Source organism: Panicum virgatum, chromosome 9N, assembly GCF_016808335.1.
Source record: "Panicum virgatum strain AP13 chromosome 9N, P.virgatum_v5, whole genome shotgun sequence".
NCBI lineage: Eukaryota > Viridiplantae > Streptophyta > Magnoliopsida > Poales > Poaceae > Panicum > Panicum virgatum.
In genome coordinates this window covers 12,277,230-12,299,684 of record NC_053153.1, presented here as the reverse complement: position 1 = coordinate 12,299,684, position 22,455 = coordinate 12,277,230, and the positions used below count along the sequence as shown (strand labels likewise).

At 49.5% G+C, this 22,455-nt stretch overlaps 3 protein-coding genes, 1 long non-coding RNA gene and 1 pseudogene across 8 annotated transcripts; 2 read left to right on the top strand and 3 right to left on the bottom strand.

Annotated features, from left to right (window-relative positions):
• Positions 1-5,511: 5,511 nt before the first annotated feature.
• Positions 5,512-7,927, bottom strand: LOC120690364 (1,4-dihydroxy-2-naphthoyl-CoA thioesterase 1-like). The gene is made up of 2 exons (XM_039972994.1): positions 7,441-7,927; positions 5,512-5,802 (listed from the first exon to the last, which is right to left on the bottom strand). Exons 1-2 carry the CDS (start codon positions 7,810-7,812, stop codon positions 5,647-5,649), a joined length of 528 nt encoding a protein of 175 aa, XP_039828928.1. The 5' UTR covers positions 7,813-7,927; the 3' UTR covers positions 5,512-5,646.
• A 3,244-nt stretch (positions 7,928-11,171) lies between these two features.
• On the bottom strand, positions 11,172-13,194 carry LOC120690363 (1,4-dihydroxy-2-naphthoyl-CoA thioesterase 1-like). The gene is made up of 3 exons (XM_039972993.1): positions 12,848-13,194; positions 12,557-12,748; positions 11,172-11,551 (listed from the first exon to the last, which is right to left on the bottom strand). Exons 1-3 carry the CDS (start codon positions 13,001-13,003, stop codon positions 11,399-11,401), a joined length of 501 nt encoding a protein of 166 aa, XP_039828927.1. The 5' UTR covers positions 13,004-13,194; the 3' UTR covers positions 11,172-11,398.
• Positions 13,195-14,168: 974 nt separating this feature from the next.
• Positions 14,169-18,026, top strand: LOC120690360 (uncharacterized protein At4g38062-like). Of its 2 annotated transcripts, none has more exons than XM_039972991.1 (2): positions 14,169-14,321; positions 14,588-18,026. In XM_039972991.1, the coding sequence occupies exons 1-2, from the start codon at positions 14,213-14,215 to the stop codon at positions 17,710-17,712; spliced, it is 3,234 nt and encodes a 1,077-aa protein (XP_039828925.1). In that variant the 5' UTR covers positions 14,169-14,212; the 3' UTR covers positions 17,713-18,026. The 2 variants fall into 2 exon arrangements, with proteins under 2 accessions (XP_039828925.1, XP_039828926.1); XM_039972992.1 differs by having other exon boundaries at positions 14,271-14,505.
• A 540-nt stretch (positions 18,027-18,566) lies between these two features.
• On the top strand, positions 18,567-21,506 carry LOC120690361 (annotated as a pseudogene).
• On the bottom strand, positions 20,477-21,236 carry LOC120690362. Of its 4 annotated transcripts, none has more exons than XR_005681736.1 (3): positions 21,104-21,236; positions 20,700-20,787; positions 20,477-20,615 (listed from the first exon to the last, which is right to left on the bottom strand). It is a non-coding gene; the product is annotated as an uncharacterized LOC120690362 (long non-coding RNA). The 4 variants fall into 4 exon arrangements; XR_005681734.1 differs by having other exon boundaries at positions 20,700-20,808; positions 21,104-21,208; XR_005681735.1 differs by having other exon boundaries at positions 20,477-20,787.
• Positions 21,507-22,455: the final 949 nt, after the last annotated feature.

Sequence of the window (22,455 nt, the reverse complement as noted above, 5' to 3'; positions counted from 1 at the left end):
GACGACGAGGGCGACACCATCAACGATGACTTGTGGATGATGGGCCTGGAGGGGGACGACGAGGACTGTATGGAAGAGGACCGGGAGGAGCTTTTTGGTCGGCGTGGTAATGTCGAAGTAATCATGCCCCCTCCCCCTCCCGTTGCCGCTGCGGGTGCCTGTGCTGATGCTGGTGTAGGTGTAGGTGTAGGTTGTGTATGTGTGCTGTGGATTTCTGTTGTATACTTGTATTCTGTTGATTTCTGTTGATTCATGATGATCTACTCTGTTGAATAAGCCTTTGTGCTATTTTAGTGCTTAGCTCGTGCTTGGGCTATTTGGGCGGCACGAGCACGTCGGGCGGCACGGCACGGCACGGCACGAAAGCCTTTAGTGCCGTGCTTGGGTCTCAGATATGGCACGCTGGGCGGCACGGCACAGCACGAAAGCCTTTTTGTGCCCAGGCGTGCCGTGCCTGACCATGCCCGGGCCAGGTCGTGCCGTGCCGCCCATTTGGCCAAATATGAAATAATGTATTATGGAGTAAGTTTCATCTATGGTTTTATTTGTATTTTGGTGATGTGGTACTCTTGTAAACAACAAAATGAAACCACCCATTGAGATTAGCCTTACTAGGGGAGCTTTACCACCTTAAACTATATTCAATACATGATTCGTATGAGATTAATTTCTTTAATGACATGTTCAATAGCTCTTCTCATTTAGCAGAAACTTTGCAACTTTCTAGCTGCTACATTATAGGAGTATTCAGTATAAGTTGCACAACAACTCTTCTCTCTTCTCTTCCCACTGACGTCATCTCTGCCTATTTAAGAACCCAAATCGTCAAACAATAAAAGAGCGAAAAGAGAGAACAAACGCAAGCAACAACAAGAGGCCTAGCAGCAGTGAGAGAAGCGCCATTCTCTATACGCACAACGGGAATGGGAAGCAAGGGGGAAAAGATACATGCTTCTTCGATCGGACAAACCGATGCAGCTGGTGACCTTTGAAAGAATTCTTTCAAATACAGGGAAGGCGTGATGACCAACGAGCGAAATGGCATCAGCGTCATTGGTCACCGCGCTCCTTCAGTAATCAGCCACACCTATCCAACTCCACAACTGAAAAGCCATGTTCACCAGAGACCAATTTGGTCGCGACAATGGGTCAGCGTCTGCAAGTTGATTTTGGAGTGTGCCATTCTTCACTTGTCTCTCTTTTGTTTTAAGAAGCAACAGAGGCTAGCACGTCCATTTTTTGTCAAGAGGAATAAGGAAACGAGAGAATAAGGAGCCCGCAGCTTTAATTCTTTTCTAAAAGGAATAAGGAAATTACTACCGATGCTTTTACAACGTCAAATCGATAGATCCATCAAACCTTCAAAAAGCTTGTACATGAGAGTTAATGGGACCATAACAGATGCCACAGATATATGAAAGCAAATGGACACAAGGGAAAAGGATCAGTTAGAACGCACTTTAATTAACGAAAATAATTTAGAAGTCTTTAATGGATGTTTCTCTGATTGTATAGTACCACGATGCATGAAGCTGTCGAATTGGATGGGCAAGTTTCCCGAGCTAACAGGACTCAACGAGCACGAAAGCACCGGCCACATCCCACATGGGTATACATTATATGTAGCACAGAGGCGCAATGCGGAAACACGATCTGAGGAGCTCGTGCTACAATTACATAGGAGTTATGGCTTTGGGCAATTCAGTCATCATCAAGGCATCTTCTTCCAGTCCATCACAGCTCCCTTCATTTCCAGTAGGCATTAAACTTGAGTAACTCTTCTCACTAAGAAGCTTTACAAACTCCAACTACCTTCACTTTGATGAGCACAGTACATATATAGTACTCACACACCAGGCTGTTTGAGTGCTTGTGTTTGTGATATTGTAGAAGTGATGCCCCACACCATCTCCTTTGACATGCAAGGATTAGTTCTGAGAAGAGCGTCTCCCATAAGAAGCTGTATGCAAATACCTGGCACCGTGGAGGTTCCATACCATTTCGAATACTTCCCCTTCTGGGCAGCATGGGCTTAGGAGGCATCGGGATTAAGGGATCTGCGGGATTTTTAATAAGAAGAGAAGATTCAGTGTGATGGACCTGACTACTACTCACCGCGAAGAGTCGGACAACACAGACGAGTTCCTCCTCCGTAGTAACGGCAGTGGTACTCCAGTCACTACCGTGTGGGCCTGGTCGCAGTCGGATCCACATGGCAGTGGCCCAGTCTGTCTGCCGGTACCGCGGTTTCCGCTAATCGTCACAGCTTCTTGCAGTGACCTCACGTTCCACCTCGCCTCAGCCTTCCTATCCTCCCGTGCACTGCAGTTCCATGGTTACATTTTACCACGATAGTTACATTTAGTGTTGATTGGGCATCTAACTTTTAAATTCTTTATTCAGATCATTGTTCTCAACGTGAACAACCATATCATACAAAAAAAAATGAATGCATCTATATGTCACCATTTTCATACTGAAAGCTACAATAATTAACTCTCAGTCGAAAACTATGCCACTATACCATTTCATACTGAAAGCTGCGATTTCGGTGGCACTATACCACTCGCCCGGACGCTCGTGCCCCCCCCCCCCCCCCCCGCCCCGCGGGCAACTCGAGCGGCTCAGGCTCTGTCACCGCCGCCCGAGTGGGCCGCCGGAAGACCGTGCAGCCTGTGAGGAGGGCGGTAGCGGGGCCCTTTCCTCTCCTTCAGCGGATCCGGACGGGCGCGGCCGTCAGGGCCTCCGTGGTGGCTCGTCGGCGGGAGCTGCTCTCTGCGACGGGGGTGGCCGGGGGACCACAGATCCAGCTTGCCGGCGGGCGGATCCGGTGGCTGTGCACGCGGGCGGGCCTTCTCTTCGGCGGCAGAAGGGCGCAGTTTGCGGATCCGCCGGCGCGGCGCGATGGGGCCCTGCTGCTTGGAGACGGCCATGGCGGGCGGTGGTGCCGGCCGCCGGGCGGCCGGGGGCGTGCGCGGCATGGGGCGGCCTGCACTGGCGCGCGTCGGCCGCAGCCAAGGTCGCGGCACCGGTTGTTGCGGGCTGGCGGCCGCGGCCGTGGGCCGCGGCGGCGAGGAGGGCGGCGCCAACGGCAACGGTGCATAGTGGTGCCCGTGACATGGGACATCCGCGGTTCTGGCGTGGTGCTACGGCCGGGGATGGCTTGCTCGTGGCCTCCCCGACGGTGCCATTGAGGTGCGGCTGGTGGCGGCCTGCGCGGGGGCCTGCTCGACGGCAGTGGAGGGTGGCTGCATGGAGGCAACGTGATCACGCGAGATGGCCGCGGTGCAGGGAGGCACGGTGGCAACGCCGGCCCTCGGAATGCTACTGTGCTTTGCCCGGACGTGGGCATGCATCCGGGAGAAAGCCTGCCGGCGTCGATGACCATAGCGCCCGAGGGCGTCGTTCCCCTGTTGGGGGCGTCATCTTGGAGCCCGTCCCTGCGGCGTTGTTTCTCTAGGTGAAAACCCTGTCCACTTGCAGGACGAGCGACGACGTCGCCATTGACGTCGCTACCTTCTTGGAGGCGTCATTGAAGACCCATCTTGGCTAGCCGGTGGTTACAGTGGCTTGGCGGGGCGGCTCGTTGCATGTGGCAAGCTCAATGGGGGTTATTGAATTCTGCGGTGGCGACTGAAATCATGTTGGAAACTAGGGGTTGTCGTATGCGCGTTGGTCTTGGGCTGCTTGCAGCGGACCGCGGCGGCTGGCATTGCCTGGCAATTGTCAGTGCGGCGTGGAACTGCGTCGAAGGACGGCGCTTGTGGCACCAACATCATGGGACAACTTGACTTGCAGCGGACTACGGCGGGCTGTTCAGCCTTGCTCGGCAACTCCGGTGTGGTTCATCGTCGGAAGACGGAGCTAGCGACAACTTGGTTTGCTACCATGGCGGCGGTGGCTGGTACGCGGTCTTCTCAACAAGATGCTGTCGTCTGGAGGGCGTGGTTCGGCTGTCAACAGGCGGAAGTGGCGAGGCCCCCACGTGCGGTGTCTTCGGCGAGGCGACGAGAGTGAGGAGGAGTCAAACGGTGGATGTGGCATGGCCCCCGTGCATTGTGTTTTCGTGGTGGCGTCTGCGAGGCGGCCTGCGTGCGGTTCGGGTTCAGTGGTTCCACCCTGCCAGATGATGTACAATGTTGCAACGGCACTATAGCGGCAGGTCCCGCATGGCGGTGGTCTTCTCGGTGCGATGCTGTCCGTTCCTCTCGTTTCCCTATCGACTTAGGACCATGACTCGACTGCAACTTCAGAAGATGAGAAAGGTTATTAGCCGCAGCGGCTATGCTTCTTTTCTGCCTCCGTAGCCCGGTGTATTGTCCGCGTCGATGTCCCAATCCGACCGGACTGAGTTGTCTCGTTTGAGACATGTGGTGTGGCTTGTGTCGACGCCCCAATCCGACCAGCCTGAGTTTGAGTCGAGTTGAGTTGGCGTGTGTTGAGGTCCCAATCCAACCCGCCGGTATTGTTACCGTGACGTTTTTTTCCTGATTATGGCCTCTCATGGACATAATTTTGTATTTTTTCTGCTATATCAATAGAAACGCACTCGTCGAGTGTTGTTCGTTTAAAAAACTATGCCAATCCAACATGGCAACATCAATATGCTCAAGGAGCAAACACTCGAACAGGCAATCACCTCCAGTGGAGATGGTTTAAATCCTGAAGTAAAACAAAAACTAAATTTAGTTTGTTCTCACTTCTGTGGCATTTAGATAATCTATCACTAAGCTATGGGCCCACAATAAAAAAAACTGGAAGAGAACTGCTCCGGTAGTCATCACTTCTTAAAAATTTGCACAAATACTAATAAAGCAGCAAAATGTTTTTAAGGGATAATTGCAAAGCGAAAAAACCTACAAGTTAGGGGAAATATTAGATCCATCAAGATCCCTAATGATTTGGCTTGTACCTAATGAGCTTTGCAAAGAGTTTTAGTTTCTCAGAATTTGACGTGTTCTCCATCAAGATCCATCCCATTTCTATTAAGGTCTTTTAGAATTCTCTCATCCTGGTTCCGCAGTTATTGAAAGTTGGAACCTTGTCTCACGCCGTTTTTGCTGCTTGTGCTATATAAACACTCAGATGTGAAACGCGAGAAAGAAGAGAGAACAAGGAAATGACTGGACATTGTAGACTTGTAGTTCTGCAAAGTCTTCTTGAGCATCCTGGCTCTGTTTGTTTTTGTCCATAACCATAATAAGGATGGGAGGCATCAGCAAAAAACAAGCTCTGTTTTCTCGTAGAAGTGATGGCTGCGGATTTCGCACTGGCGCCAATTGGGTGCGATCCACCTCTACTAGTACTAGTGCTGGCTCAGGCTTTCTCGGTTGCACAACAGCAATCGGGGAGCTCATTAACCAGTAAACCTGTTCAAATAGCCTAATAGGTAGCTCCAAACTCCAAAGGGATCACTAGCCTTTATCATCGTCACGGCATGAACAATCATGTATAGCGTGATGAAGGCTTCGATCATCGGCACAGGAAAGTTGGGAACACAGGAGCACGGAGTATTATACATGCATGCTGGTACACCAAAAGGAGAGCACAAGAAACTTGCAGCTCTTTAGGATAGCCAATGTTTTTTTTACAACATCAGATATTCTGAAACCTGCAAGAATGTTATCCGTTTGAAGAGTCCCATTTCTACAGTTTTGATGTGTATTTCCTGAGGGCATCGCCGGCGTTCTTGTGCTCCTCCGGCAAGGGCAGGTTACTCAGCAGCGTGACTCTTGATTCGGCGATCTGAGGGCCCTTCTCTCCCGTGGATGGATCCATCTTCCAGAGCTTTACTTCCCAAACCTTCCAATCGAATTTCAGCAGAGGCTTCTCAGAAAGGAATGCAGTTTTTTTTTCGAGTAAAAGGAACGAGTTATAGAGACAGTAATATTTAACATGGATACAAAACCAAATGGAGAAAATGCGAAAACAAAAAACAAAAAAAATCGATCAGAAAGCACCTAGAGGAATTCTTTTCAATTTTAAGTGCCTTCTGTAGCTTCTCCAAAAATAATTCCGCAACTTCTTCAATTTCATCTAGTTCTTTCTTTACTACACAGGTTTCAGTGTTCATAGTCAGAGATCAGCAGGGCAATTTGAATTTTTGACAATCGTGTGCCTGTTTGTTAGTGCTAGGCTGCTAGCTGACAAGTTACATATCCGCCGAGTCGCCGAGCCAGGTCAATTATAGCTATCTTTTTTAAAAAAAAATCTTGCCGATTTCCAGCTCCAATTGGAACTACTACAAATATCTTTCTTCATTCCACTTAATTGCACCAGGGACACCTGCGATGTGTTCAGTGTAGCCACCAACCGGTGGTTAGTTCAACCGTGTGGCATCTATGTTCTGTCACTGTGAGGCATGTGTCATGGCTCTGCACCATTAAGTCTTGTCAAAGAGTACTAGTCCCCGTTTAGTTGCGCTCCATAAATTTTTTGAAAAAACATCTTTTTTATGTTTGAAGTACTAAACATAAATTAATCACAAAATAAATTACAGAACTCGTCTGTAAATCGCGAGACGAATGTAATGAGCCTAATTAATCTGTCATTAGAGGTTGTTTACTGTAGCTATTTAGCGTCTGATTACGGTCTAATTAGGTTCATTAGATTCGTCTCGCGATTTACAGGCAGCAGTCGCAATGCGTTTTTTATTTCGTCTAGATTTAAGTCTCCATGCAGGTGCCGGAAAAAATTTGGAATTTTGATTTTTGCAACTAAACGGGGCCCTAGGCATGATCACCAATGCTAGAGGCAGGACATATGCATGGCTAAATGTATACCTGCCGCTGCCGTGTCCTATCACTAGCTCGAGCACGAGCCTAGTTTAATACTAGCCACTTCACTAGTTCAAAGTGTAAAAGGATCGCTTGTCCCGTACTCCGGTAGTCTAGTTGAAAGTGCAGAACGATAGGCGAGTTTCGCCGTAGCGCTCGACCAGTGGCAGATGCAAGAGTTGGATTCTGGAAGCTTGTTTCTCCTTCCTTCCCCAACTTCTTTTCTTCTTCTTTCTTCTCCTTTTCTTCTTTCTCTTGTTCATCCATGGCTGACAAATGTGGGGGGTGGATTTTGGAGGCTCCACCGCCCGACCTTCTCTCTTTCCGTACCCACAGCTAGCTTGAAAATCTTAGTCAGTCTGCTTGGTGGTTTATCACAAATCGTATTATTGCTGGTTTATGAAAAAAAATCGTATTATTGCTGCATGGGCAGAGGACAGCTACTCGATTATTGCTCCGGACCAGTAGCGGGGAACACGGGCAGATCGCACAAGCTGCCTCGGCGCGGCTAAGATTAGTAACAGCGGTTAAGAAATTGACCACTTGGCGGGCAAGTGGGTCGGATGAACAGTGGTCAACCGAGATCGCGCAGGCCATGGTAGCCAGGCGAGTGCTCGATCAGGCGATGGGGGCGACGGCGGACGGAGCGAGCGAGCGATCGAACCTGGGTGGAGCGGCCGACGTGGACGGGGGCGGCCCGCGCGAGGACGGTGTCGCCGAGGGCGGCGCTGCGGAAGTGGTTGATGCTGAGCTGCATCCCGACCACGCGGCGGTACCCGGACGCCATGTGCGCGCCCATGCTCGCCAGCGCCTCCGCCACCGGCGCCGACACGCCGCCGTGCAGCACCTTGAACGGCTGGCAGCAGGTCGGGGTCACGAGGAGGCGCCCGGCGAGCCCCGACGGGGAGAGCTCCTCCATCTCGAAGCCGAGGGCGTGCAGCGGCGAGTCCAGCTCCGCCATCATCTCGGCCCTGGATTCCTTCGTCGTAGCCGGGGCTGCTGGCTTCCGCGGCGTCGCCGTGGCGCCGCGGTCCATGGCGCGACCGGACGGAGGTGGTTGGGCAGCGACTTGGGATCGGAAGCTAGCGCGTCGAAACTGGAAGGCGTGGACTTCGTTTTTGGAGCCAGGGCGTAGAAGGGTCCAAGGTGAATGGGCTGCTATTTGGGGTGATGCCACCCCACCGTATTGGTCAACCCTCCATCCTTGCTCCTAACGTCCTCTCAAAATGTTACTTTGACACTTTCTACAAAAATTAATCGAATCAATTTATTGTAAAATTTTTGAATCACTTAAAATTGAGCCAAAAAAATAAGCTAGGAGGAAATTGAGCGAAAATAAAAACTGGTTACTACTTTATTACTAAGTAGAGGCGCCACATCAGATAGAAAAATCTCATCAGATCAGAGGGCATCTCATGAGAAAAAAAAAGTTAGCTACGTCTGATTTGCGATCAATGTGAAAAAAAAAGCTAGGTGATGATTTGTCGTTATTAGTGGAGTCAAGATAAGAACAAGACGCATTGGTTGTCTGTCACACCCGGTTTCGAAAAGAACACCAGATGTATCACATATGTGCGCCAGGATCAAGTTTCACACATATGGAAGACGTCATCAGTGAATATATCAAAGACAATGTTCAACAACGTAAACAAAAGGAAATAAGTATTTTATTACACACTCCGATAGATAGACACGAAGGTCTTAACGTTTCACCGATAACCTATACGATATCTCCAGAATATCTTCATGAACTCCCACAGGAACTTTGACTGGTGAACGCTCCTAGAATTCCTCAAAGTCACTGAAGTAGTCCACTTCATTGTTCTCTTCTGAACAGCAATTAGGCAAGGGTGAGTACACTTATGGTTGGTACTCAGCAAGTGGGGTGAAGATGCAAAGCCACCAAGGAAAGGCTAAGGTTTATTGCAGTTAGCATTTTAGTTGGTCAAATTTTATTAGCAGCACCTAATTACTAGGTATAAGTTTATACCAACCCACTTAAACATAAAGATCATAAAAGAGCCCAAATTACATAACCAAAAACCATGATTTAATTATCCTTCAAGTTCAATTATCTTGTGAGAGTCGAAGCCGCTCATGACCACGAGCACGGCTGATATATCAGTTTTACACTCTGCAGATGTTGTACACTTTACCCACAATTCGTGTCCCCCTGAGTCGCCCGAGTTTGCAAGGCCCTTAAACACTTCCTTTGGTGAGTGGCGAGGGGTCCACTACGAGGCTTTTACAAAAATTCCCTAACAAGTGACAACCCGCTAAGGTTTCAAGTCAAAGCAGAGCATAAACCTCCCTAATGGTCAGCACCTTAGCAAATGCTGCTACCCCAAAAGGACCGGGTTATACCCCAACGATGCTTCCCCTCTTGCCCTTTCGGTAAGACTGTCACAAGCTAGAGTTGCTAATTAATCAGCCAAGACCAGAGCCATGTGGTATTGTGGTTGTACGGCTTTCTTGGGTGGTTCTCCATGTTCCATTTACATAGCATGATCTTGTAAATAAAACAAGTATAACAACATAAAACAAATTTATAATTTTCAAAAGATTAAGATAACACAATTCCCAAAGTTAAGCAACTAAGCTGTTCTACCCAACAAGATATAAAACTCGGTGTTTCAAGGCTTAGGTAAAAAGACTAGGTAATGTCCTTAATAGGATTCCCATCAATTTCATGCATAGAACAATAAAGTAAAGTGTTTATCATGCTATTATTGGGATCAAAATGGAACATGTAGAGGGGGGATCCACTTGCCTTCCTCGTTTAATTGCTGGTTCTCTTCCTCGTAAGCTTGCTCTTGCTCGAACGGCACGTCGTCTACACGATCACACAAGCAAAGCATACAAGACAAAATAAGAAATAATATAAAAACAGTAAAAACAAAACTGAAAATGTTGGAAAAAAACAAGTAGAGCATGATGCAAGGATCGCATGAGCGCAAAATTCACTGAAAACGGAGTTAGAACGTGAAAGATATGGCTAGCTTAAGGTTCCAGGGACTTGTTTGCGAGAGATATGAACTTCCAGGGGCTAGATCTGAAGAGACCAGGGGCTAAAACCTAATTAAACATATAAACCGAGGGTCCAGAGTGTAAAATAAGGTCCAGGGATGGCAGGCATAAAAACCAGAAAAGACAGGGGCTTAAACAAAAGAAACTGGACCTAAAACTAATTACTTTTGAACTACTCAGGACGGCGGATTGATTTGCAGAAAGGTCAGGGTCTCTTTTGCAAAAGTGATGGGGACGGCTCTGGTTGACCGGTATTGACCGGGTTTTAGACCGATCTGGTCCGTCGGATCTTGATCTGACGGTGCAGGGGTGGCGCTGGCGGCTCGGCTTGGCGGTGACGCGGCTCATCTCGGCTCGGCTTGCGGCTCTTGACGCAGCGATGGCGGCTCGGGCCGGCGGCGTTGTGCCGGCGGCCGATGGAGGTGGGGGTCGCCGGAGTAGTCGAATCTGGCGCTCCGGTGCTCGGTTCGGGACGGGGTTCGGCCGAGAAGCTGGCTCACGCGTCGGGGAAGCCAAAGGCGACAACGGCGGGGTCGTGCGAGGCCGGTGCGCGGGGCGCCATGGTGCAGGGAGGCCGAGGAGGACAATATGATGACGGCGAACGTGAAGGCGTGGTCGAAGTGGCGAGGCATCGGCCGGAGAGGTGCACGCCACGGCGGCGAGGCGCGGCCGCGGAACTCCGGCGAACAATCGCCGGCGCGGGGAGGCGCAGACCCGAGGGGAAGCGAGCTGACGGCGAAGCTCACCACCACGCGAAGCTTCTTCGGCGGTCGGAGTCGAAAGGGAGGCGATGGAGTGGCGGATCGATGGTGGCGACCCGAGCTTGGTGGTGGCGGTGCTGCTCTGCAGAGCTGTGGAGTAGGTCGAGGAGAGGAGGTGGAAAAGGAGGAGAGGCCGGGCTCGAGTGCAGCTTTTGTAGGCCGAGAGGGAGGGGGAACGCCGGCAGAGGAAGGGGCGCGACACTCGGGTGCGGGCCGGCCATGGTGGCCATGAATGGCGCATGGTGGTGCGGCCGTTACTGGAAAAGGGGAAGGAGAAACGGAAGAGGGAAGGGAAGGGGCGCGGTGGCTCCCCACTGGGCCTTGATGGCGCGGAGTGAATGAGGGGAAAGGAAGGCGAGCAGGCGCAGGCGCGGAGCGGAACGGCCGGGCGGCGCTCGGCACAGGGGGGATCCGGCAGGAGGGAGGAGGAGGATCTGTCGGGCGGGGCCCACCGGTCAGTGAGAGAGAGGGAAGGGGAGAGGGTGGGGGGTGGACTGGGCCGGCGGGATGGGCTTGTTGGGCCGAGAAGAAAAGAAAAGAGGGGAGGGAGAGATGTGGGCTGGGCTGGGAAGAGAGAAGAAAGAAGTTTTTTTTAACACAAACTTCATTTGAACAAAATTCATTTGAAAACAAACTCAATTTGAATTTTGGGTGTTACATTGTCACGGGATAAACTCAAAACAAGCAAGGAAATGGAGGATTGGGCTTTTGCTTTTAATTTGGCGGTGCTAAGGCTAAACAGGGATGGCAGCTATACGTGCCCCAGGAACTCGTACGTGACCCACTTCCAACATCAGTTTGAACTTTTCCTTTCTTTTTTTTCCTTTTTTCTTTTTACAGTTTTGAGTATTTCCTCAGAGCATCTCCAGCGTTCTTGTGTTCCTCCGGCAACGGCAGGTTGCACAGCAGAGTGACTCTGGACTCAGCGATCTGAGGGCCCTTCTCTCCTGTCGATGGATCCATCTTCCAGAGCTTCACCTCCCACACCTTCCAATCAAATGTCAGCATAGTTAGTTCTTCACGAGAATACTGAGACAGTGAAAGATAACATGGAGAAAAACAGATGGATGCATGCAAAATAATCAATCAGGAAGCACCCAAATGGATCGAGATGCTTGATTTATTATAATGAGGAAATGAAATTGAATAAACAGTCTTGGACGTCCGGGCTAAGCATAATTCAGCTGTACTAGTGGAGGAATCTTCCTCCCGGGTCAAATCTCCGACACGGTAAAGGTGTTCTTCGCAGTGTTCTGAAACAAATTAGAAGCAGATGGCACCACTAACAACCAGGCGGCAGACCTGCTCGAGATCATGGCGTGGTCAATGTATCCAACAACCAGTGGGCGGGGCCGGTAGTTCAAGCGTGTCGCATCCATGTTCTCTGATCCTGCCCACGTTATGTGTGCTGATTATTGTTGATTCTATGATTTCCCGTTTCCCATTATTTATTAACACAATGTAGTAGATCATTTGTACTTTTATGATTTGCAGAGCCTGGTAAAAGGGAAGCATCATGTCTGAATATTGTCCTTTTCGCTGACGATACTGTACGTCATTGTACTGAATTCTTGCAGAGCAATTGGTTCCGAATTCTTTGGTGGTTTCTCGCGGAACTCCAATCTTCTTCAAGAGCGTACCAGATGAACACTTTTCGTTTTAATGGAAAATTCAGGATATACTATAAGCAAGCGCTGCCATAAGAAATCGCTGCCTCTGAAGGCAGGACAGCGCCACTCACTGTCACCGGACGACCAACGGAATAAACAACCGCAAGGAAGAACTGAATCGCTCGTTTCAGAAGCAGAAAGGAACAGCAAAGGCGTAATCTCTGAAATCGAATGGATTCCACGCGATGGAAGCCTTAGACTGAGCTTTGTGAAGCAGTGAAGGTAGGGAAAACATGGGCAGATTGCTTAACAAGCGACAGAGAATAAGAATTAGCTACCGATCCGCAGTTCAGAGGGAGTCATCGTGGAAGAGCGAGCGAACCTGGGTGGAGCGGCCGAGGTGGACGGGGACGGCCCGCGCGAGGACGGTGTCGCCGAGCGCGGCGCTGCGGAAGTGGTTGATGCTGAGCTGCACCCCGGCGACGCGGCGGTAGCCCGAGGCCATGTGGGCGCCCATGCTCGCCAGCGACTCCGCCACCAGCGCCGACACGCCGCCGTGCAGCACCTTGAAGGGCTGCCGGCCGGGCACGCGCAGGCAGCGCGCACGGTCATCAGTCTCAGAGGCAGAGCAGCCGGCAGCCGTTGCTAGCTAGTAACTGATCGACCGACTGACCTGGCAGCAGGTGGGCGTGACGAGGAGGCGGCCGGTGATCCGGGACGGGGAGAGCTCCTCGACCTCGAAGCCGATGGCTTGCAGCGGCGGGTCCAGCTCGCCCGCCTTGGCGACGGAGCCCTTCTCCGCCGGAAGCCGCCGCGTGGCGTCGTCCATGGCGCGCGCTACCTGCCGGTTTGCCGAGGGGTGGTTCGGTCGTGCAGGTAGCTGCCGGGGGAAGGTGCGCGTGGAATGGAACCTCTGGGTTGCGCTTCGGGGTCTGCCTGAGCTGCCTCTGCCGCTGACCGACCGATTGTCGCATTGGGATTGTCGGGTGAGCCGTCTCTCTTCGTCTCCCAACTCTCACCTGTGGCCAGGCCAGGCAAGAGTCGTTGCTCGTTTGGTTCCTCGTGACCGCAGCCGGCACCAACCAATCCGAGCCGTGTGGTCTGCTCTCTGATTGGCGGCCTGGTCCAGGCTACCGTTCAGCCGCCCCCTCCCCAGTGCTCTCTCTGTGCACCTACTGATACGGGGCCACCGCCCGGCCAGACCGGCGCCATTGGCCATCCCGATTCCCGAGTGGTTGGTTGACGGTAGTTAGTGCTCGCTCACGCCGTCGTCACGCGCCAACACATCAAGGTGCCCGCTAGTGCATCCAGTAGTGAACTCGCCGTGCGCAGTGCACGTCCAAAGCCGGGGGTTACGCTCCAAAGATCCTTTCTGTCACGGACAAGCCTCCTCGTGAGTGGGTGGGCCAGGCTACGGGAACGGGAGAAGCTACAAAAGGCAAAGAACTAGGACCCGTAAGGACATCGAACGAACAGCAACAAACTCGTCTTCCTCCTTAAAACTCTGTCTCCTTGTATCTCTTACTATTCTTGAACCCTAGCCTCGGATTCTTGCTGTTCCCAGTCTGAACTCCATCTAATTCTTCCCCAATTTGTATCAATACTCTTACTATTGTGATTTGGAGGTCTAGGACCATAACACTTTCTTCTCTCTCTTGAGATTATCCTTTCTTCTCTTGATAGCGAGCTGTAATCTTGCGAGCTTTGGTCAACGGGGCGGCAGTGTGTGTGACTGGTCAAACATTTGGGTTCATGGGCCAAGAGGGTCAGGGTCTATAGGCAAGCCAGCGCGCGACGGATCCCTGGGCCGCGTGAAGAATCACATTGGGCCAATGTGAAACTAACTGAGCGGTAGGCAGGCAGGCTTCCTGGGCAAGTTCCAAGGAAGCATGGCATGATGCTGATGCGGGCCCAATCCGTGCGCGCGGCCCACCACACCACAGCCAGCAACTACTCCGCCGCGGCGCCGCCGACCGCCGCGACGCTCGGCCTTCGCCTCCGCGCAGCCAATTTCAAATCCTGGAGACATGGGGAGCCCATGAAAACGGAAGGGACGGAGCCGGCGACCGCCCGGATCAGAATTTATCAGATCCGCCTCCCGCTACTGCGGCCGCGCCGCACCACCACCTCACTCAAATCAATCCCAGGTAAAATTTCAAATCCTTCTCGTTCCCCTCCACTCAACCGCTAGCGCTAGGGTTTCGCCACCACCATTCCCAACAGCGCCACCGATCGGCGCCGCGCTAGCTCGCCCCGTCCATGCCTCGCCCCTAGCCTCCTGCCGCCGCTCCATGTCCCGCTCCTTCTTCCCGACCTGCTCCTCCCAGAAAGGTGCCCGCCGCCCGCCGCTGCAGCGAGATTTCGTTAGTCGCCTGGGTTTCGGATTGACGTTTTGCTTTAATTTCTCGCGCAGCGGAAATGGAGGAGATGAACAAGGAGCTCGACGACCTGCGGGCCGAGGTGGAGGCGCTGACCGCCCAGCTCCGCGCCAAGTCCGACCTCGCCGACGGCCTCAAGCGCGCGGGCGCCGACCAGGTCGCGCGGCTGCGGGAGGCCCGGGCGGAGGCCGAGCGGCACGCGGCGGAGGCCGCGGCCAGGGGCGAGGAGGCCGCCGGCGCCGGGGAGCGGTGCGGGGACCTGGAGGCCAGGCTGGCCGACAAGGAGCAGGCGCTGAAGCACCTCTGCGCGGCGCACGAGGCGCTCAAGGGCACCTTCCGGGAGAGGACCGAGGCGCTGGAGGCCGACAAGAGGGGCCTCCTCGCGGCGCTCGAGGACGCCGAGGCGGGGAGGGCGGAGCAGGAGGCCGCCCTGCGCGCGCGGGACGGCGAGGTCGCGCGCCTCAGGGGGCTCTTGTCGGAGAAGGAGAGGAGGTGCGGCGAGGCTGAGAAGAGGGCGTTGGCTCCGAGGGAGGTGGCGGTGAGGGACGACATGCTGGTGAAGCTGGAGGAGGAGAAAGCCGCCGTCGAGAGCAAGTTCAAGTGGAAGGCCGAGCAGTTCCGGCACCTCGAGGAGGCGCTCAAGAAGGTCCAGGATGACTTCAGGGTGGCCAAGAGGGAGTGGGGCTTGGATAGATCAACCTTGGTTGACCGGATTGGTGCTCTTGAGGCTGATTTGGATTCCAAGACCAGGATTGCAGAGGATTTCCGATCCAGGCTGGAGATGTGCAGCCAGGCATTGGCACATGAGGAAGGCCGGAGGAAGCGCGTGGAAGCAGAGACGTCTGAGCTGCGCCATTTGTATGGCAATGTAGTCTCGGAATATGAAGAGGCCAAATCAATGGTCGAGTCGTTGACCACCAATAGGGATGGTGAGATTGCATCTTTGAGGAGCTTGCTGGCTGAGAAGGTCACATTGCTTAAGGAAATGGGGTACACTAAGGCACATCTTGAGCAAGACAATGAGGATTTGCGGTCAATGCTGAAGGAGTACCAGGAAGCAAAGATTGGTGGTGCAGATGCTTCACTGAAAGATCTGCTGGATAATTTCCGAGCTCTGGAGAAGGCACATAGAAATTGCACTGAGAAGCTGAGAGATAAAGAAGCAGAGTGGAGAATGCAGATGGAGAAGCTTGGGGGTGACTTGGACAGATGCTTATCACAACTGGAATCCAAAGATATGCTTATCAGGGAAATGCAGAATGAGTTACTAGGCAGTTACAAGTCCCTTGAGCTGCAAACTGTGGAGAATTGGGAAGCTTTGATAATTACCACTGTTGTACAGTCAAAGTTTCACGAGTCCAGCTCATGTATTGATACTATTAAACTGAATATGCAGCATCGTTGTCAAGAAGTTGAAAAGGATATTTCTTCTGTTAGAAAGCAGTTGGAAGAAAGAAACTGCATGATTGTTCAATCTCAAGTGGAACAGAAACAGCAATCTGAGGTAATTGAAAAATTGCAGGTAAGAATTGTGGAGTTAGAACATGCAGAACAAGAACATGAGAAGATGCAAAGGCAGGTTGATGCATACAAAGAGATGCTTGACAACACATCAAGAGATGTTCACTGCATAAAAGATGAGGCTTCAGAGAGAGAAAACAACCTGCAGGAGAAATTGAGGGAGGCATTAGGTGCTCTCGATGAAGCAAACTGTGCCCATGCTGATAGGAAGAATGAGCTGAGCCAATTAGAAATCAATCTTCATCAGCAAAAGCAAGCAATTGAGCATTTGGAACAACTGAAAGTTGATATGCAAAACGAGCTCAAAGGCTATATGGATAGCAACCATACACTGAAGAGAGATCTTGATGCTGCCGTTGTTGCCAAGATGGAAGCTGTGGAGGTGCTTAGACAAGAAAAGGTAAAGTTACAAGGTGCCCTCAATGAGGCAAATTATGTCCTCTCAGAGAGGAACAGTGATTTGAGCCAATTTGAGAACAATTTTCATCAGCAAAAGCAAGCATTGGAGAATTTGAAGAAGCTGAAGGTTGATATGGAAACTGAACTCAAAACATATATGGATGAAAACTGCATACTGAAGAGAGATTTGGATGTTGCTCTTATTGCCAAAATGGAGAGCGAGCAGTGTCATACAAGAGAAAAGGAGAAGTTATGTGGTATAATTAGCGAGAAAGGAAAGGTGATTGATGAGCTTCAGCAGCACATTGCTGTACTAGAAGAAGAAAACCTGGGCCAAAAAATTGACTTGGGTAATCTTATCAAGATGGAGTATGAGAAATCTATTCAAGAAGTGAACAGCAGCTACTCTGAAATTGTCGAGGTCTATGACAAAAAACTTTTGGAGCTTGAAGAAAGGGTTAGTTCCTTTGAGCAGAAATTCACATGTAGGGAGCAGGAGATCATGGATATGTTTGATCAAGAGGAAGCAGATTGGTATACACTAATTGCAGAGAAAGAAATTGCTATTTCTGATATTCAACGAACTGTTGAATCTGTTAAACTTGACATCGAGCAACTTCTTGAAAATGCAGCAGCAAAAGTCAAAGAAGTTCAGCTTGAGGTTAATCAACTTTATCGATTTGCAGAATCCCTAAATTCACTTAATATCATACAAGAGCATGATAGTGTTTTCAAGGATATGCTCATTGCAGAATGTGAAAGAGAACTCGAGTCTCTGCAGGTTGATCTAGTGCTAGAGAAAGAACAATCAGGAAATTTGAAGAATCGTATTGAGCAGCTCAAAGCTGAGTCTACTGCAGAAATGACAGAAAAATCAAAGGAGCATCTGGAAGTTGTAAATAAACTGAAATCGTTGGAAGAAAGAAAAGAAATGTTAGAAGAGCAGCTGGGAGTGCTAAAGTATAGAACAACAGATCTGTCTAATGCTGTTCTTCTAGAGAGGAGTGAGTTAGTTGATGAGCTGACTGGACTCACCAATACCATTGGGGAGGTAATTTATGGAGGTGAAAACATGATGTCAAATTTGAGAAGGATCATGCAGAAAGTTAATGAAGAGGAACCATCCGATGACAAGCCTAGCTTAGATAAAACTAATGCAAGAAATTCTGCATCTTTGATGAGGAACAAATCAGCGCATGTTCTAGAGAGAAGATCACCTCTGAAGGAGCACAACTACTAGTCTTTGTACCTGGTAGATAGGTCAGATCGTGTACTGACACTTTGTAACATTTGTACTTGTTTTCCAACAATCCTAGAGGCTTGACATGCTGCCCATCGATCACTAGATTTCTACCTTTTCTTTTCTTCCCTAATGCCATGTGTTATGTTATTTAAACGCATAGGCTGTGGGTTGTCCAACATGTTTTCTTATGGACTGGGTTTGAATTACATTTCCCTAGTGCTGAATGGAATCAAGCCTATTTTGGATTTGCTGCTACGTACTGTTGAGCACTGTTGGATATCTGATTAATAAACTTCATTGATACATGCTGATATCTGCCTGATTTTCTTGTTTCCTCTTTGAAGCTCATGATTATGGAACTGCCAAGTTTTTGTTTTATGGAAATTTTAGTATAGTTAAGGCTGTATAAGTTCAGATGCTTCGACACTATTTGTATGATTCAATTTTAATATCTATTGCCTGAGTTGTTTTTTTTATACTACTACCTGACTTGTAACTGAAACGTAATGCAATTGATAACATACTTGTCTTTATGTGCCATTGTTATTTGAAAATAATTTGTTGCAACTACAAGTTGGAGGATGCATTGACAAATTAATCTGTATTTACAACTTCTGAGTAACTGAATGAAAAAAGGACAGTCACTATTTTTTGGCTGTGGCTGACAAATAAACGCCAAATGGTCCAAATTAATCTTGGACGAATAAACAGAGGACAACTACAAATTATAAAGTAAAATATTGTATTTTAAAATCTGTATTTACACAGCAATCTGTATTTACAGCTTCTGCACCTAGTCAACGATGGCAATAACCGTCAACACAATCCAAGCCCTAACTGGCTAACTCCCAGATCGCTCTTCTGTTCTCCATGGCCGCCAGGAGGCCTCTGCTCCTCGCCTTCTCCCTTGCGGCATCGGTGAATACCATCCGCCCTGTTGCCATCGCCGCGGGCACTGAAGGAGCAGCTACTTTCTCCCTAGGCACCGAAGGGATATGCCTTGAGAGAATAGGGAATGGATCCTATCTGAACATGGCTCCGCATCCTGATGGATCCAACAGAGTTTTCTTATCTAGCCAAGCTGGAAAGATATGGTTGGCAACCATTCCAGAACAAGGCTCTGGGGGCACTCTACAATTTGATGAAGCAAACCCATTTCTTGATCTAACTGATGAAGTTCATTATGATTCTCAGTTTGGCCTCATGGGTATAGCATTTCATCCAAAGTTCACTACCAATGGACGCCTCTTTGTTTCTTATAATTGTGATAGAACTCAATCGCCTAAATGTGCTGGTAGGTGTTCATGTAATTCTGATGCTAACTGTGATCCATCAAAGCTTGGCACTGATAATGGTGCTCAGCCATGCCAGTACCAAGTTGTTGTTTCAGAGTACTCTGCAAAAGTCTCCTCATCTAATGTTTCTATGGTATGCTTTGTTTACCTTCCCCTGTAAACAAAATGATATCTTAGTTATATTTCCTCACTGTTATTTTATTTTCTAGGCTACATCTGCTAATCCATCTGAGATTAGAAGGATTTTTACAATGGGACTGCCTTATACGGCTCACCATGGAGGGCAAATACTATTTGGACCAACAGATGGATACCTTTACCTTATGATGGGGGATGGTGGAAGCCAAGGCGACCCTTTTAATTTCTCTCAAAATAAGAAATCACTTTTGGGGAAAATAATGAGGTTTGACATTGACGGGACACAAAGTAAGTTGGCAATAGTTTTTTTGTTCTTGTTTGTTAACGAGTCCTGTGCGTGTAATCTTAAGTGCACATCTGCATATTTGTCACTACTTTCACTGGACTATTTGTTACTGTTTTTAATGGAGTATTCTAGACTATCCAGTTAGCAGGATTGTAGTTGTTTAGCTTATAGTTGCATTGTTTTTCTGAGTGGCAGTGTTAAGGTTAATGTTCTTAAGCATGGCACTTCATTAGGACTGAGAATAACACAATATATTCCTCAACCATACAATTTCTCACTTTGTGGGCAATCATTTTGAAATGTTTGCTACTTTGAATTGAGAAAGTTTTCATACTCTCTGTGCAAAGAAAAGTGTTCAATTTTACTGTAAAAAATAATGTTAAATGAATCAAACTCGGAGACATTAAAAGGACAGAAATTCCTCAAAAACTTGATGACCAGATTTTTCTTATGTACATATGGTTGTGGATTGTGTTTATAGAAATCTAGTTGTCAGTGCTTCTTTGGTGTATGGTGCCGTTAATTTGACATCTGAGTGACAACGTTACTTGCTGATTTCATGTTTCCTTCTTTGGAAAGCAAGTCACCTTTTTGATGTGTCAGTTATTCGACCAGAGGAACGCTGAGATCTTTGAAGCTTTCTAATTTTCAGGCCAGAATCGAAACATAAACCAGAGCTTATGGGGTAACTATTCCATTCCAAAGGACAATCCATTTGCTGATGATAGTGACTTACAACCAGAGATTTGGGCCTTGGGTTTCAGCAACCCATGGAGATGCAGTTTTGATTCTGAGAGGCCTTCCTACTTCTACTGTGGAGATGTTCGGCAGGTACCATTCCAATTCTAAGTTTATCAAGCCACATGTTTCGACCTTTCAAAACCAAGAAAAAAAATTGAATGTCAACAATTCTTCTCTAGACCTCTTACAGGGACGTTTTCTGTACCTTTTTTTATTAAAAAAACTACCTAATGTTTTTTATATTACTATACTCAAATATAGTAGGATAAAACTCTCGATTTATTATTGATAATGACTCTTATTTTCCAGTATGAAAATCCTTTCATTAACCATTAGTAATCCTGAAACAAGAGAACTAAGATAGACTTTTGAATAAAACGTGGATCCTTGGCTTGAACTTTGCCAGGCATCACCTTCTCATTTTTTCTTGGACTTTTACCCTACATGAGCAGAATGCATATGAAGAGGTAGATTTGATTACCAAGGGAGGAAACTATGGATGGCGTGCATACGAGGGCCCTTACATTTATCATCCACAACAGTCGCCAGGGGGGAATACGTCACTTGACTCCATAAACGCCATTTTCCCTGTCATGGGCTACGACCATTCATCTGTCAACAAGGAAATTGGATCTGCATCAATTACAGGCGGTTATGTTTATCGGGGGTCTACTGATCCTTGCTTAAACGGGAGGTATGCAGTAACTGCCTAGCGAGGACTTCTATGTTTCATCGTTTTTTGAGGAGTTGGAGCTAGAATAATACATGATATTTCATAAAAAAAAAAGAACAATACATGATACAGCCTATATTTTCCTTTAGCATCTTGATGAGTAATTTACTTGCAATAAGTTTCTATATGGATTAGCTTTTCTAGTTTTGTGACCTTTTGATTGACAGTCCTATCTGCTAATGCTATGGCACGTACCTCTACACCGATCTCTACTCGTCTCTGATGTGGACCGGCACAGAGACCCCGGAGTACCCTTGACCTGCTCCAAGAGCTCTCCGATCGCCTGCGAGTCCGCCGCCGGCAGCACCGACCCGTTGCTCGGTTGCATCCTCTCGTTCGGGGAGGACAACAGCAAGGACATCTTCGTCCTGGCGAGCAAGGGCGTCTACCGGGTCGTGAGGCCCAGCCTCTGCGGCTACACCTGCCCGGCGGAGACACCATCGACCGGCAACGGAACGCCGCCGCCAGGGGCTTCGTCTTCCGCTCCGGCGACACGGCTGGCGGCGAAGTCGGAGGCGGTAGCTTTGGCGCTTGTTGTATGTGCGTTGTACTCGAGTCTTGGTTGAGAAGTTGAGATGCCCACCCGGCTTGTTCTTTCGGTATAGTTAGCTTCACGCTTGCTGTGCAGCCTTGGCGACTCTACCTGTATGTAGTGTACTAGTTCTATTATATATAGTGTTGGTTTTAGTTGAAGTTTTGTGGGAGAGCACGAGACGAGATGTAGCATCCATGTAATCTTTCAACAAAAAAAAAAACGTAGCCTGCATGCCTGGTGGATCTGTTTGGTTCGCGTCCACCACTCGCCACGCCACGAGTTTGAATACATTATTTGCCACTGTGAGTCTCTGACATCTCGTGCAAGTCGCTACACTAATTTTGGTGGTTGAGGGGAAAACGCGCCCGCGATTGGAGACGGGCGGGAGAGCTTGCAAATCTATTTTATTCATTCATGCCGTGGCTGAAAACCTGGAGGACGTACGTTTTGTGCGTTGCTTTGGCATTTGGTTCGGAAAAGACACAAGGAATCGGCCGCCCCCCTTGTGTTCTTGTCCACGTCTCCGTTCGTCCGTGATGCCGTCGTGCGGAGGAGTTGGCGTATGTCCAGACGGGATAGAGCAGGAGAGAACGATGCGAAGCCCTTGTTTAACATTCCATCAAGAGCGGACGGAATCACGGAACAAAAATCCAAGAGCGCGTCCTTGGTTGTCAACGTTCGGCTGGATTCCAGCCAGCTCGCGAGGTTGGTCGGATGGTGTACTGGCGACACGTCGCGAGTAGTGACGAACGGGAGGAAGATAGACAGATGGATGCCGGCACGGCGGCACGGGGCACCGCACGACCAGCCAACGCCTCCGCGCCGCACGCCCGTGAGGCCGTGACTGCGTCAGGGCGCCGTCCGTGACTACTAGAACGTTGCGGCGGCGGCCAGCAGGCAACAATGGTGGGTGCAAGGGGCCAGGGAGCCTGGAGCGTGTGTGCGCCACGTCCTGCTCGCCCTCCGCCTCCGGACGTGGGTTGGGACGGCGCCGTACGGACGGACGGCCGCC

Excerpts from the sequence above, each read along its gene's own strand:
- LOC120690364 (XM_039972994.1), bottom strand. The coding sequence starts at position 7,812 with ATGGACCGCGGCGCCACGGCGACGCCGCGGAAGCCAGCAGCCCCGGCT. Across the intron at positions 5,803-7,440 it reads ACGTCGGCCGCTCCACCCAG|GTTTGGGAAGTAAAGCTCTG; the intron begins GTTCGATCGCTC and ends TTCGATTGGAAG.
- LOC120690363 (XM_039972993.1), bottom strand. The coding sequence starts at position 13,003 with ATGGACGACGCCACGCGGCGGCTTCCGGCGGAGAAGGGCTCCGTCGCC. Across the intron at positions 12,749-12,847 it reads TCACGCCCACCTGCTGCCAG|CCCTTCAAGGTGCTGCACGG; the intron begins GTCAGTCGGTCG and ends CCCGGCCGGCAG. Across the intron at positions 11,552-12,556 it reads ACCTCGGCCGCTCCACCCAG|GTGTGGGAGGTGAAGCTCTG; the intron begins GTTCGCTCGCTC and ends TTTGATTGGAAG.
- LOC120690360 (XM_039972991.1), top strand. The coding sequence starts at position 14,213 with ATGAAAACGGAAGGGACGGAGCCGGCGACCGCCCGGATCAGAATTTAT. Across the intron at positions 14,322-14,587 it reads CTCACTCAAATCAATCCCAG|CGGAAATGGAGGAGATGAAC; the intron begins GTAAAATTTCAA and ends TTTCTCGCGCAG.